Genomic DNA, 15,261 nt, shown 5'->3' with positions numbered 1-15,261 from the left:
TCAACGAAAGTCCTCTTTCTTACATATACAAAAAAACAACAAACACGTTTTTGAGTAATTATATCTCTGCCTGCCCTTTTTACTTTTGACTTGAGAGAAAGCAGCCCATGTAAAGTAAGATTCATGCCTAACTCTAAGGCAATACATTATTCTAACAAACTATAAAACCTAGTTTTCCCAATCAACATTTATTCACACCCAACACATTACACTGTCGGTTGTTTTCCATACCCCCTGAGTCCTCACCATTTGAACTACACTTGCAGCTTTCCTTTTGCTCCTAAATCAAAATCCTGAATCCACAGTTTTTCTTCCTTCTTCAATTGTCTCTTGGTTGATTTAGTTCAATTAAGATGGAGGGTGACGGAATCAGGTGCTTGAACAAACTCTTTCGTGCTTTAATTGTGGTGGTAATTTTACTACAATGTGTTGTCAACCCTTCCCTTTCCCTTGGATTCAATAATATTTCTTCAGCAGGAGTGACGAGGTGCTTTGAGAGGGAAAGAGAAGCACTCCTTGCTTTCAAACTGGGCCTCGTGGATGACTACAATCTCCTCTCTTCGTGGGGAAGAGAAGAACAGAAGCAAGATTGTTGCAAATGGGTAGGCGTCCACTGCAGCAACCGAACCAACCATGTTACTCAACTTGATCTTGGGTGGTATTTTTTGAATGAAGCTTACTCACTTCAACAGAAAGGACAACCGGAGTATCCCGAATATTATTTTCAAGGTAAAATGATGAGTCCTAAACTAATTGAGTTGCAGCATTTGAAATATTTGGACCTTTCTTCCGTTAACTTCACTGGGACCCAACTTCCATATTTCATTGGTTCTCTTTCCAATTTAAGACACCTCAATCTCTGGGATACTTCTTTTGGTGGTCGATTTCCAAGCCAGGTCGGAAACCTTACACGCTTGCAATATCTTGATCTCAGGTCCAATCACTTTGCTAATGTAGAAAACATGAATTCATGGCTGCCTCGTCTTTCTTCTTTAACATATTTGGACCTGAGTTTCAATAATCTTAGTAATGTTCCTGACTGGCTGGAAGTAGTTAATAAGCTCCCTAAACTTACAAACTTGTCTCTGTCTTATTGCAGTCTTCCTTCTCCTCTAATTCATTCCAGTACTCTTTTTAACATAAATTCTTCCAGATCTCTTGCTCATGTTGACCTCAATTACAACCAACTCACTTCTTCCATATTTCTTTGGTTGTCCAAATACAATGCCACCCTTGTTCATCTTGATCTCAGATCCAATCTCAGATCCAATAACTTTGCTAATGTAAAAAATCTGAATTCATGGCTGCCTCATCTTTCTGCTTTAACATATTTGGACCTGAGTTACAATAATCTCAGTAATGTTCCTGACTGGCTGGAAATAGTTAGTAAGCTCCCTAAACTTACAAACTTGACATTACAGGGGTGTGGTCTTCCTTCTCCTGTAATCCATTCCAGTACTCTTTTTAACATAAATTCTTCAAAATCTTTTGCTCATGTTGACCTCAGTTCCAACCAACTCACTTCTTCCATATTTCTTTGGTTGTCCAAATACAATGCCACCCTTGTTCATCTTGACGTCTCTTACAACCAGTTAACTGGCTTATTTCCCGATGTCATTGGAAACATGAGCTCTCTTGCATATCTAGATCTCTCTTCTAACCAATTTGAAGGGATGATTTCAGAAAGTCATTTCTCGGGTCTCTCCAGATTAAGATCTTTGTCTCTGTCCTCTACCTCCCTAACTTTAAACTTCCATTCTACATGGGTTCCTCCCTTCCAATTGGATTCTATAATCTTGGGGTCTTGCAAGATGGGTCCACATTTTCCAAACTGGCTTCGAACTCAAAAAAGTTATCAGAGTCTTGATATTTCTAATGCAGGAATTTCTGATATTCTTCCAAGTTGGTTTTGGGAAAGGCTGTCTCATGCTCCTGAAATTGGTCATGTAGATCTCTCCAACAACCAAATTAGAGGAACAATTCCAAACTCGCAAATCAATTTTGTATGTTTCTCTCGTCTACTAAATTTGAGTTGGAACCAATTGGAAGGTGAAGTCCCTCCATTCCTATTGAAAGCCTCGTCATCTCTCTTTCTCTCCCACAATAAGTTTTCAGGGTTGTTCTCTTTGTTGTTTCCAATTAACGCAAGTAATTTAAGATTGCTTGATCTCTCGAGCAACCATTTACATGGAGAACTTGCCGATTACTGGACTCATTTCAAAAATCTTTTAGTTCTTGATTTGAGTGACAACCTTTTTTTGGGGAGAATTCCTGCCACAATGGGCTCTTTATCTTCAATTCAAACATTGAACCTAAACAATAATGGACTTGTGGGAGAATTGCCTTCATCTTTGAAGAACTGTTCAAGTCTCGTGGTTTTTGATGTTGGAGAAAATAAATTATCAGGTTTGATACCTGAATGGTTAGGGGTTGGATTTCCAAATTTGACTATTCTTATCCTCCGCTCTAATCACTTCTATGGAAGCATTCCATCACAATTGTGTAATATGGGAAGCATTCAGATTCTAGATTTTTCGATCAATAGCATCTCCGGAAGTATACCCAAATGTCTCAACAATTTGACTCATTTGGCTCTAAGAGGAAGTTCAAGTCTAACCATCACTCACTCAAAGTCATTCTTCACTGCTATTGATGGTTATGATGACGAAGCATCCTTGATATGGAATGGAATAATGTCCAAATACAAAAGTACTCTAGGGCTTGTAAAGAGTATCCATCTGTCAAGTAATCGATTAACAGGAGAGATTCCTAGTGAAGTTACTGATCTTGTGGGGTTGATTTCTTTAAACCTATCAAGAAACAACTTAACAGGTCAAATAACTCCAAAAATAGGGAAGTTGCAGTCTTTAGATTTGCTTGATTTGTCAAACAACCAAATACATGGTTCAATTCCAACAAGTCTCATTGGAATATCTAGCCTTGGTAAGTTGGACTTGTCCAACAACAACCTGTCTGGAAAAATTCCCCTCGGGTCTCAACTACAACCCTATGACACCTCTGTTTTTGCCGGAAATCCTCTCCTTTGTGGAATTCCACTTGAACATATGTGCTCTCCTAAGGAAACAACTTTGAAGGAGAAACCGGTGGTTGAGAATCAAGATGAAGATAATGACGGGTTTATAACACCTGGATTTTACGTGACTTTGGGGCTTGGATTTGTCATTGGATTATGGGGAGTTTGTGGGAGTTTGATATTCAACCGGTCATGGAGATACACGTACTTCAAGCTCTTGAATGGTTTAAATGATTGGCTTTATGTCAGGGTGACATTGTTCAGGCAACGAAGAATGCTCGATGAATAAACTGTAAGTTTTCTGTGACATAATGAATAATATTACAATTAACATACATGTCTTCTTCCCCTTTAAAATCCCGGCTAACGGCTAACGCCTGTGGTTTACCTGAATTTTTGTAGCTCGTTCATCGTCTTGTTTGGTACTTCATGCTAACCCTTTCGGCTTTCGGTTTGAGGAGGAGCCTGAAGGAGAAGAAGAATGCAATAACTTAAAGTTATGGAAGAAGAGATTTTACAGAATGAAGAGCTCTACTGTTACTTGTAACAATAAGTTGGAATTTCTCCAAATACATTAGAGGTAGATGTATTTGGATCATTGTCGAGTTGTAATTTCACACAAGTATTTATGGTTTTAGTTTCAATTTTTCCCAATTTGTATGAATTAATGGATGAATAAACTGCATTCCAAATTGAAAGCCAGGATTGAAGAGCTGTGTAAGACACTAAAAAAAAGGGCACTAAACGAAGGTAAAATTTCAAAACTACATTGAATTTGTTATACAAACGCCAAAATAAGTGAGACGACCCTAAATAAATGGTGGAATATGTGAGCTAAAAAGTTAATAACTTAAAAAATAAAATTTCCCACCATTCCTATTAAAACACGTGGTGTACCACTTGTGTTCCCGTCACAACTAAAAATTTCTCCCATTTGTGCAACATCACAAGCTTGTGATAAACGAACAAGTTTGGCTCATGAAAACAGAGGCAAAATTATTATATTTTATTTATTTATTTATTTGTTGCCCTAACATACAAACAGTTGCCCCCAAATCCAACTCCAGCTAATTACCCCAACAAAAGAAGAAGATTAAATTATGAAGAAGGGAAAAAAAATAATTATGTTTGGGGTCCAAATAAATGAGAATAGGAACTCTTGGTAGCCTGTTAGCATCTGGCCAAAATTGTTCCAGCCTTTGGCCGATAAGAGTTTTGTTCCAGCCGTTTCCACTCTGGATGTACTCCTGTATGCACGAGTGGAAAGATGAGTAATAGGGAATGTAATGCTGAATAAGTGCTATTGAGTTTAATGCTGAATAACATACGATTCAGAAGCGGATAAAACAGATACACACTCGGGATTGGTACAATACTAGTGGAATTACGCTTGTCTGAGTGAGGGAATATCACTAATCAAATAGCTAATGCACAGCCAGCTAAGTGAACAGGGAAAGGGAGCAATATTGATATCAATATCAATTCCTCTCACTTGGTAAAATTATAACGTGACAGAAACAGAACGGCCAACTATGAATAACCAGGAATACGAAAAGAAATTCTAATGAAAAATATTCATCAGCCCATGAAAAAAAATAAAAAAGATTTTGGAAAACCACACGTAGGAGACAGGGAAACAGATTATACTTTCCAGCTTTCACTCCACAACTATATACTTTATGGATATCATATAGTAAAGAGGAATGGTGAAAACAATTTCTTTTCGGGTTGCATAGCTAAGTTTCATAGACCCACCGGGATTAGCACTCGCCCTCCACCCTTGGTCTCAAGGAACATGGCATATCATGAGGTTTAAATGCTATTTGAAAGGAGAAACATGTAAAGCATTTGCAACGTTACTTACCAAAAGAAAGTAACGAAAATATCTTAGCACAGATTTACTTATGTGACAAGAGTATTGTGTATCGGGAAAAAAACAATGGAAGAAGCTTTCGGAAGGGAACAAAAAAGCAAGAAGAAAGAGAACATACAAGCATATCTTCTCAAATAACCGTTTCCATTAATGGAAAATGGTACAGGCCTCCTTTCCTGACCGAAAGATAAGATCTCTTGCATCCTTTCAGGCCAGTCTGAATTTAACCTCCGAGCAAAATCTTCAACCTCCCTGAACAGCGATTTAAGAAAATATGCAGCAAGAACAAGTTGTCTCTAAAAATTGCATATTCACATGCAGAACCATGGTGGAGGATGCAACTTGAAATTCCAGTTTATCAGAAAATAAAATAATACTGACTAGAGAGAAAAAGACCTGCAGAACCAGAAGAGTGGGCGGCCGGAACCATGTTTCACAACAGATGCTTAATGGTGATGACCAGAATGAGAGCTCTTTTTCTTTATAAACATAAACGAATATTTATTTAAAATGTCCAAACAACTATTGCACACAGAAAATCAAAAACCAACATCTTTCAAAGCCACCATAAAGAGCTAGCAAAGGCAAAACATTGTCCCCAATGTTTACTCATTTTTATCACAGACCAACTTTTTTAAGCAACCTTTTTCATCTTCTTAGCTGGGTGAGGAGTCGATTTGAACATGGGACAGTTTAAAAAAAGAAGTGGAGAAATACCACTACATTAATAGCTATTTAGTTTTTAAGCAAACTCTGCAACATTGAAAAACATATGACAACTTGAAATTCCTTTGCAGGTATCAAATTTCATCTTCTAATTGCACATCTTCAATTTCAGAACTGCGTTCATAAAAAAATAAATTAAAAAAGCAACGAAGTTACACCATAATGAGATCCACCATTCTGTTTCCTTAAGCTTTCTATAACTAAAGTCATCATCGACAAAGTTATTACCGTTCAGTTCAATTCAGTAACTTTTCTTCCACATGTTGCTCAACGTGATATATATTTTTTTTTCATCCACTAAAATTAAAAAAGATGAGATTATATTGCAAATCATGTAATAACCCAAAATAGTTGCAGGCAAACCTATCAATTTTTTCCTTCAATGCCGGATCAATCTCATCATCAATATCACCATCATCAAACCCAATCATATCCTCCACCCTATCATCCTTTAGATCTTGTAGCTTTAATGTCAAACTAGAGCTAGGTGTAAATTTGTTAAGTTCATCACTGGGGCAAGCAAAGTTAAGATTGCTCGACACCTACAACATTTGGGCGAAAAGAAAAATGAAGAAAAATTAGCTACCTAACAACTCAAGCGGAAATGTATAAGTTCAAGACCGAATTAGTGATTCAAACCTCATGGATCTCATTAGCCTCATATAGACATGTGCTTTTCTGCTGATCTTTTCTCATGCGATTCTTCTTTTTGTTCTTGGAAGTTTTAATCCCTTTGGAATCTGTGAAACATAATTTCCTTACCTCCAATGGGGCCTTCAAAAGGAAATAAAGTAAAAATAGACGACTAAGACACTACACTTCAAATCCCATTTAAAGGAATCTTAAGTACTCCCAAGTACAGTATAATGTGGGCTAATGCAATCCTGAAAAAATTAGTATCAAGTATGCGTTGTGCAATTTGCTCGTTGGAACTACAAGCAACTCAATGATAAATCCAATTTCTCAATTAACAATAACTATGCAGTCAAGGAATAAGAGAGCAATTACTCAGGTATACCTCCAATTTCTCCATTAATGAATGACAAGAGATCATCAACTGAACGTTCATCATTTTGCTCTTCTTCAAGCTCGGCATTCTGAAAAGTATGGAAGGTTCAATAATGACTACCAGTAAGAAGGATATATTATTTAGCATAGTATAAAAGCCAGAGAACGTATTATGGAATACGTTTTGAATTCAGATTCATCAAATACCAAAGTCACCTTCAATTTCTCTCTTTCCTGAAGTTCCCTCCTCTTTCTTGCATATAATCGATTCAAAAGCCGGATGCGTGGATCGTCAGTTGAATTTTTCAAAGGCTCCAACTTCTCTTCCTGGATGATTTCTTAGTGGTGTTAAAAACAACAAAGAAACACCAAGTTTTTGCTAAGCATACACAGATATCTCAAGCATCGGAGACCTCTGTAAGATCATCAGGGAGATGAAATATCTCACGTATCTCCTCACGTGTTTTCCCTTCAATTATTCGTGCAAGAGCACGACTAGTAAGATCCACCAATGGTTTAATTGGAGGCTGTCAGCAGCTGTAGTCAACTCACAGAGCAACTTTGTGTCCATTCGGATGTATTTTTCATCAAAAGCCTTGCACTCCTATATAAACGAGTGGTGCCGAGGGTGCCGAGTTTACACCAGCATCAGAGTAAACATTTAATCCAGTGTGCAGGTGGAGATTAATGTCCTCAGTAGCTCAAATTTATGCAAAACAGACAGAGGGCATAGACTCAGAAAGAAGGAAAACAGAATGACATTCCAAAAACATGTAGAACCTTGTTCGAGCGACCTGGTACTTGATGAAACCTGCAGTAATCAAGAATTAAGCTCAACATTGCAGTACTGACTCTTTCAGGAAGAGGTATTGCATGGTTCTTGGAAGCTCCCATCCCTTTCTGTATATTTTCTTTGCATATCATGGGGCAATACATGGCAACTTCTTGTTCCACTTGTTGGATTGAACCGTCGGTAGTCTGAAGCCAGATGTAAGACTTCATCATCTGAGAATGAGTTGGCACCGATGTGGCTTTAGAATTCCAACATTACAAAGTAAACGAAAAATATAAAACAGTTAAACAACCCACCCACCTTACCCCCTCCAAATAAACAAAAATAAAAAGAGAGAACAAATTAACACTCAACAAGTAGAGGCAGCTACAAGCATTCGAAAGAAACGAAAAACAGAAAACAATCGATTCGACTATGGCTTGAAGAACAAAGAAAAGAAAACATAATGCATTAAGGGGCATAAAAAGAAGCCCGAAGAACGTGTACGGAAAAGTGATAATACCTCAGGTTTAATAACAGTCATGTCACCTTCTGACATTTGAACAATCCCAAGTTCTGAGGCTTAAAAACTGGAGTGCATTCAGGCAAAAGAAAACAGCTTTATGCTTCTTATGCAACAACTTGCTGATACCCTGTTAAGTCAAACAAAATTATAATTAGCAGCCCTTTTATGCAAATCCTTACCCAAAATTAAAGTTTACACAAATTTAACATAAACCCAAGTTAGCTAGGGCAGTAAACCACCCTTTGCAATCCCCACTCCGTCGTTTAGATTAGATTAGAATATCGCTCTCAAAACACATACCCAGCTCTTACTTGCCATGAAACAATACAAGTTCCATTTTTATCTAACAAATCTATACTTCATACATATATATTTCCACTAAACTTAATTCCATTTATTCCAAAGTACATGAAAAAGCATTCTGGTGATTATATTGCCCTAAATCAAGTGAGAAAAATTGCAATTCATAGGTATTTTAGCTGAATTGCTCGATTAAACTCACTTTTATTACAAATAAATGATTGTTTTTCCTAAAGATTTTAGTTCACCGAGCTCCGGATTAAAGGGTACTTAGCAATTTCATTTTTCCATTCAATCATTTCCATTTTTCCTGCACTTTCTAGGCAACCAAACAGGCATCCAGAAGGGGAAAAAAAAACATGGTAAAGAAAAGCAAAAGGATAGATAATTAATTAACACGAAGGAGACATACGAAATGTACGGATTCCAGGTAGAGGGAGCTTTGAATGCAGAGATTTGGCGGTTGTCGGCGAATCCCAAAAATGGATAAAATTGCGAATAAATTTTAGAAAAAAATAAAAAATAAAAAAAAGCCTCTTTGTGTGACTGAAATTGCGTCAAAAATCAAAAGGTCTGCAAATCACACGTCAGCGTTTCGTTAGGGTTTCCTGACCTCTTGTATTTATTTTGATTTGATTGATTAGTGTTGTTTGTTTGTACACTTCCTGGTGCGGGCCCACCTTAATCAACGGATCATATTGATCATCAATGTGAGCTGGTAATTAGCAGCCTTTGATTGAAAATGGTTCCTATCATTGAGGCCCGTACTCCCTTAGATAGTTGGACACTGAATATTGAGTGGAAACTAGATGCAGTGAGAGGTTTTTGTGCGAGACCATCGTTGGTGGTGAGTCATTAGTGTATGAACTGAATGAGGATGCTCTTCGGATTTTTTTTGTTATGATTTCAGAAAATTTTTTAATCATCGTATACTGTGTGTTCATTAATTATTTTAAATATTTTATTTAAAATTAAACACAAATAGTATTTGAAGAAAACTGACCGCACGATTTATTATAAATAGACACAATTAAAGAATCCTTTAGATCCTGACAAAGAGGATCCCAAGAGAATCCTCATTTGTATGAGCCACCTAGTCTAGGCTCTGAACAGAAAAAATTCTCCTTCGTAGGGCATATTTTCTTATGAGTCATGTCACTAATACATCACGTAGTCAGTTGATTAAGTGTTTAATCAGTCATTACTTTTATTACCCTTTTCTTCACTATTTTGTTTAGTTTCTTTTATGTGAGTCGTTTTTTTACATTTTGCAAGTCATTTAGAGTAAAGAGAGAAAAAGGAAGAATTTTCAAGAGATTTGAAGCAAGATTTGTCAAAGTGCTAGAATGTTGCTGGTGGAATGTCACGAAGATTAATTTTCCGGGACTAGATCAGGAAGAATTTGATGGTGTGCCATGTATGGATCCGGATCTAGTTTTTGGAGGCTTTTACCTTTTGTGATACCGATGCATGAAACAAAAATTATTGTTGTTTTAGTAACTGCTGCTCAGTGTGAAGTTTCTTCGCGAAAATTGGAGAATTAAAAAACTAATTCAAATTGTTAAATTGGGTTTAAGAGTTAATGCTGCTGAAGTTAAAGATTGGAAAATGCACTTTGATGAAAAAATAGGAATAACAATGCTGATGTGGAATTGGACTAATCCTAATCATCGAACTCGTTGGGCCTCAACTAACTACCTTTTGGTGTGGGCTTTGGTCATGGATGAGTTCATACTCGTGTTCTCTAATTTAAATTTGGCCCATCGGCTTTCTCTATGCACATTAGGGTTTTTTTTTATATTACAAACGATATTACTCATCTAAAAAAAAAGTGTATATCCACTAGAGAGAATCAACCACCTGTTGTATATAATTTTTAATTAGCTAAAGGGTGCATACTTTACTAAAAAATCAACTATTTTTAAAAATTCCCAAATTTCACAAAAATGAATATCTCAATGAGTAGAGCAAGTTTTATACCTGTGACTAAGTCCAATTTGGCCGTAAAAAGCTCCAAATAGCTATGAATCCACCGGAACCCTAGAATTTGGATGTTCTTGATTCGTCCTCAAATCAACTCCGACGCTCCAACCACCGATTGGGCTTTGTTCCTAACCTCTTGAGGAGTATTTTGGTGATGGTAATTGAAGAGAAACGCTTCAAAAATGGTGGATTGCCATCAAAATTCCCTCGCACCCACCAGTGCTGTTCTCACGAAATTGGGTCTTAAAACCCTTCGATCTTGGGTGGAAATGGTAGATGGGAAGTAGCAGGTGAAGAATGGGTGAATTTCGTTGGAAAAAGTGGTGGAAATTGGTCAGAAATAGAACCAGGTCGAAACCGGTTTTGTCATGGGTGCGGTCGACGGGAAGAGGGAGATCTTCCCTCCTGATTGGCTGCCCCCTTTTTCTTCTAATTGGTCCCTAGCCCTTTGTTTGATTGGTCCACTCATTCCTCCCTAATTTCTGATTGGTTACAATTCCCACATTGTGAGAGTTAATTACTTTCAAATCCATACATTAGTAAAACAACTTCAAATGTCCGTAACTATATCATTATAATCCGGACTCGTAAACAGCTTTAGCCTATGCGTTCGTAGTGATGAGTACTACGAGGATACGCTAAAAGAATAAGTCCTACGTCTTTCAAACTGATGGTCAACGGAGGTCAAAATCTTTGCCTCTAGAGCATTTTCATAAATTCACATTTTTAAAATTTATAAAATCGTAGAACTAAGGACGGGTTGTCACATGTGAAATTTTAATCTTGTAAATTTGTGAGTTTGATACAATATTTACTCTTATAGTGTAAATATATGTCATTGTATAAAAATAAAAAACAATTTCACACCAAAAAGACAAGTCAATGTAGTGAAAAATATAGCAAGAATAACAAAAATGTTATTTTTATTATCTATTATTTGGTGTGGAACACATTTTTTCCCTCCGACGGGTTTGAAATTCTCAGCAAGATTTTTAATGAAGCCATATGCATCCTATGGTTGTACGTATTATCTTCATTAATGCATATCCTACAATTTCATCACAGCCACCCATGCCCTCAGCCAACACGGACCACACAACCCAACCTAACCCACCCACCCACCCAACAAAATTCCTGACCATTTTGAACCCCATTTGCAGCTCTTGTAAATCAAAATCCTGTATCCACAGTTTTCTTCCTTCTTCAATTGTCTCTTGGTTGATTTAGTTCAATTAAGATGGAGGATGAAGGAATCAGGTGCTTGAACAAACTCTTTCGTGCTTTAATTGTGGTGGTAATTTTACTACCATGTGTTGTCAACCCTTCCCCTTCTCTTGGATTCAACAATATTTCTTCAGGAGGAGTGATGCGGTGCATTGAGAGGGAAAGAGAAGCACTCCTTGCTTTCAAACAGGGCCTCGTGGATGACAACAACTTCCTCTCTTCGTGGGGAATAGAAGAACACAAGCAAGATTGTTGCAAATGGGTAGGCGTCCACTGCAGCAACCGTACCAACCATGTTATTCAACTTGATCTTGGATTGGAACGTCACCATCGAACTCGCTCATTTGATCAGAAAGGACACCCGCACTTTATCCGATATTATTTGCAAGGTAAGATGATGAATCCTGAACTGATTGAGTTGCAGCATTTGAAATATTTGGACCTTTCGTGGATAAACTTCAATGGGATCCGACTTCCAGATTTCATTGGTTCTCTTTCCAGTTTAAGATACCTCGATCTCTTTGGTGCTTCTTTTGGTGGTCAATTTCCAAGTCAAGTTGGAAACCTTACCCACTTGCAACATCTTGATCTCAGCTTCAATCACTTTGCTAATGTAGAAAATCTCAATTCATGGCTACCTCAGCTTTCTTCTTTAACATATTTGGACCTGAGTTACAACAATCTTAGTAATGTTCCTGACTGGTTGGAAACGGTTAGTAAGCTCCCCAAACTTACAAACTTGACACTGTTAAATTGCAGTCTTCCTTCTCCTGCAATTCGTTCCACTACTCTTTTTAACATAAATTCTTCTACATCTCTTGCTCATGTTGACCTTAGTTCCAACGAACTCACTTCTTCCATATTTCTTTGGTTGTCCAAATACAATGCCACTCTTGGTCATCTTGACATGTCTTTCAACCAATTAACTGGCTTATTTCCCGATGTCATTGGAAACATGAGCTCTCTTGCATATCTAGATCTCTCTTTTAACCAATTTCAAGGGACGATTTCGGAAAGTCATTTCTCGGGTCTCTCCAAATTAAGATGTCTTGGTCTGTCCTCTGCCTCACTAACTTTAAACTTCCATTCTAAATGGGTTCCCCCTTTCCAATTGGATTCCATATTCTTGGGGCCTTGCAAGATGGGCCCACATTTTCCAAATTGGCTTCAAACTCAGACAAGTTATTCAGTCCTTGATATTTCTAATGCAGGAATATCTGATACTCTTCCAAGTTGGTTTTGGGAAGGGCTGTCTCATCATCATGAAATTGGTTTTGTAGATCTCTCCAACAACCAAATTAGGGGAACAATTCCAAACTCGCAAATTGATTTTTTATATTACCCTCGTCTACTAAATTTGAGTTGGAACCAATTGGAAGGTCAAGTCCCTCCATTCCTATTAAAAGCGTCATCTCTTGATCTGTCCCACAATAATTTTTCAGGGTCTTTTTCTTTCTTGTTTCCAATGAAGGCAAGTAATTTAACGTTGCTTGATCTCTCGAGCAACCATTTAGACGGACAACTTCCCGATTGCTGGACCCATTTCAAAAATCTTTTAATTCTTGATTTGAGTGACAACCATTTTTTGGGGAGAATTCCTTCCACAATGGGCTCTTTATTTTCTATTCGAACGTTGAACCTCAACAATAATGGATTTGTGGGGGAATTGCCTTCATCCTTGAACAATTGTTCAAGCCTAGTAGTTTTTGATGTTGCAGATAATAACTTATCAGGGCCGATACCTGAATGGTTAGGGTATGGACTTCCAAATTTGACTATCCTTATCCTTCGTTTTAATCACTTCTATGGAAGCATTCCGTTACAAATGTGTAATATGAGAAGCATTCAAATTTTGGATTTATCGATGAACAATATCTCCGGAAGTATACCCAAATGCCTCAACAATTTGACTAATTTGGCTCGAAGAGGAAGTTCAAGTCTAACTATCACTCATACCATTTATGTAAACTCCAATTCTCTCACGGGTTATAGTTATGATGACGAAGCATCCTTGATATGGAAAGGCATGATGTCCAAATACAAAAGCATTCTGGGGCTTGTAAAGAGTATTCATCTGTCAAGTAACCGATTAACGGGAGAGATTCCTTGTGAAATCACTGATCTTGTTGGGTTGGTTTCTTTAAACCTATCAAGAAACAACTTAACAGGTCAAATAACTCCAAATATCGGGAAGTTGCAGTCCTTAGATTTGCTTGATTTGTCAAACAACCAAATACATGGTACAATTCCAACGAGTCTCATTGGAATATCTGGCCTTGGTAAGTTGGACTTGTCCAACAACAACCTGTCTGGAAAGATTCCCTTAGGATCTCAGCTTCAAATTTATGAGCCCTCTGTTTTTGCCGGAAATCCTCTCCTTTGTGGAATTCCACTTCAGACGTGCCCTTCTGAGGAAACAACTCCAGAGAAGCAGCCGGTGGTTGGGAATCAGGATGAAGATAATAATGACAGGTTTATAACTCCGGGATTTTACGTGAGTTTGGGGCTTGGATTTGTTGTTGGATTCTGGGGAGTTTGTGGGAGTTTGATATTCAATAGGTCATGGAGATACACATACTTCAAGCTCTTGAATGGTTTGAATTATTGGCTTAATGTCGGGGTGACATTGTTCAGGCAACGAAGAATGCCCGATGAATAAACTGTAAGTTTTCTGTGACATAATGAATAATATTGCAATTAACATACATGTCTTCTTCTCTTTTAAACTCCCGGCTAACAGCTAACGCCTGTGGTTTACCTGAATTTTTGTAGCTCGTTCATCGTCTTGTTTGGTACTTCATGTTAACCCCTTCCGCTTTCGGTTTGAGGAGCCTGAAGGAGAAGAAGAATGCAATAACTTTTAAGTTATGGGGGAAGAGATTTTATAGAATGAAGAGCTCTACTATTACTTGTAACAATAAGTTGGAATTTCTCCAAATACATTAGAGGTAGATGTATTTGGATCATTGTCGAGTTGTAATTTCACACACGTATTTATGGTTTTAGTTTCAATTTTTCTCAATGTGTTATGAATTAATGGATGAATAAACTGCATTCCAAATTGAAAACCAGGATCGAAGAGTTGTGTGTAAGAGACTAAAAAGAATGGCACTAAACAAATGACATGAATTAAAATTTCAAAACTATATTAAACTTGTTAAACAAATGCCAAAATAAGTGAGACGACCAGTTCGTGTAACCTCATAAAAGCTCGTGATAAACGGACAAGTTTGGCTCATAAAAATAGAGGCAGAAGTATTATTTTTTGATATATTTGTTGCCCTAACATACAAACAGTTGCCCCCAAAATCCAACTCCAGCTAATTACCCCAACAAAAGAAGAAGATTAAATTATGAAGGGAAAGAATAATTATGTTTGGGTCCAAATAAATGTGAATAGGAACTCTTGGTAGCCTGTTAGCATCTGGTCAAAATTGTTCCAGCCTTTAGCCGATAAGAGTTTTGTTCGAGCCGTTTCCACTCTGGATGTACTCCTGTATGCACGAGTGGTAAGATGAGTAACAGGGAATGTAATGCTGAATAAGTGCTCTTGAGTTTAATGTTTGTCTCTTGTTCTGATCCTTCGGTGAATAACATACGATTCAGAAGAAAGAGATGTTATACAATGTATTCAAACGTTGATCAAACATTCAGGATTGTTACAATACTAGTGGAATTAAGCTTGTCTGAGTGAGGGAATATCACTAGTCAAATAGCTAATGCACAGCCAACTAAGTGAACAGGGAAGGGGGGCAATATCGATATCAATATCAATTCCTCTCACTTGATAAAATTATAACATGACAAACAGAACG

The 15,261-nt window shown here is 37.4% G+C and overlaps 2 protein-coding genes and 1 pseudogene across 2 annotated transcripts; 2 read left to right on the top strand and 1 right to left on the bottom strand.

Annotated features, from left to right (window-relative positions):
* The first annotated feature begins 211 nt into the window (after positions 1–211).
* Positions 212–3,683, top strand: LOC137721168 (receptor-like protein EIX2). Its single transcript, XM_068460276.1, has 2 exons — positions 212–3,326; positions 3,437–3,683. Exon 1 carries the CDS (start codon positions 354–356, stop codon positions 3,321–3,323), a length of 2,970 nt encoding a protein of 989 aa, XP_068316377.1. The 5' UTR covers positions 212–353; the 3' UTR covers positions 3,324–3,326; positions 3,437–3,683.
* Positions 3,684–3,875: 192 nt separating this feature from the next.
* On the bottom strand, positions 3,876–7,643 carry LOC137719807 (SKP1-like protein 21; annotated as a pseudogene).
* Positions 7,644–11,303: 3,660 nt separating this feature from the next.
* Positions 11,304–14,549, top strand: LOC137721094 (receptor-like protein EIX2). The gene is made up of 2 exons (XM_068460209.1): positions 11,304–14,108; positions 14,219–14,549. The coding sequence occupies exon 1, from the start codon at positions 11,460–11,462 to the stop codon at positions 14,103–14,105; it is 2,646 nt and encodes an 881-aa protein (XP_068316310.1). The 5' UTR covers positions 11,304–11,459; the 3' UTR covers positions 14,106–14,108; positions 14,219–14,549.
* The last annotated feature ends 712 nt before the right edge of the window (positions 14,550–15,261 follow it).

Source organism: Pyrus communis, chromosome 16 (assembly GCF_963583255.1).
Source record: "Pyrus communis chromosome 16, drPyrComm1.1, whole genome shotgun sequence".
In the NCBI taxonomy this organism is placed as follows: domain Eukaryota; kingdom Viridiplantae; phylum Streptophyta; class Magnoliopsida; order Rosales; family Rosaceae; genus Pyrus; species Pyrus communis.
The sequence above is the reverse complement of the archived record's forward strand: the minus strand, read 5'-3'. Positions and strand labels throughout refer to the sequence as shown.

Coding starts and splice junctions, on each gene's coding strand:
- LOC137721168 (XM_068460276.1), top strand. CDS start 354: ATGGAGGGTGACGGAATCAGGTGCTTGAACAAACTCTTTCGTGCTTTA.
- LOC137721094 (XM_068460209.1), top strand. CDS start 11,460: ATGGAGGATGAAGGAATCAGGTGCTTGAACAAACTCTTTCGTGCTTTA.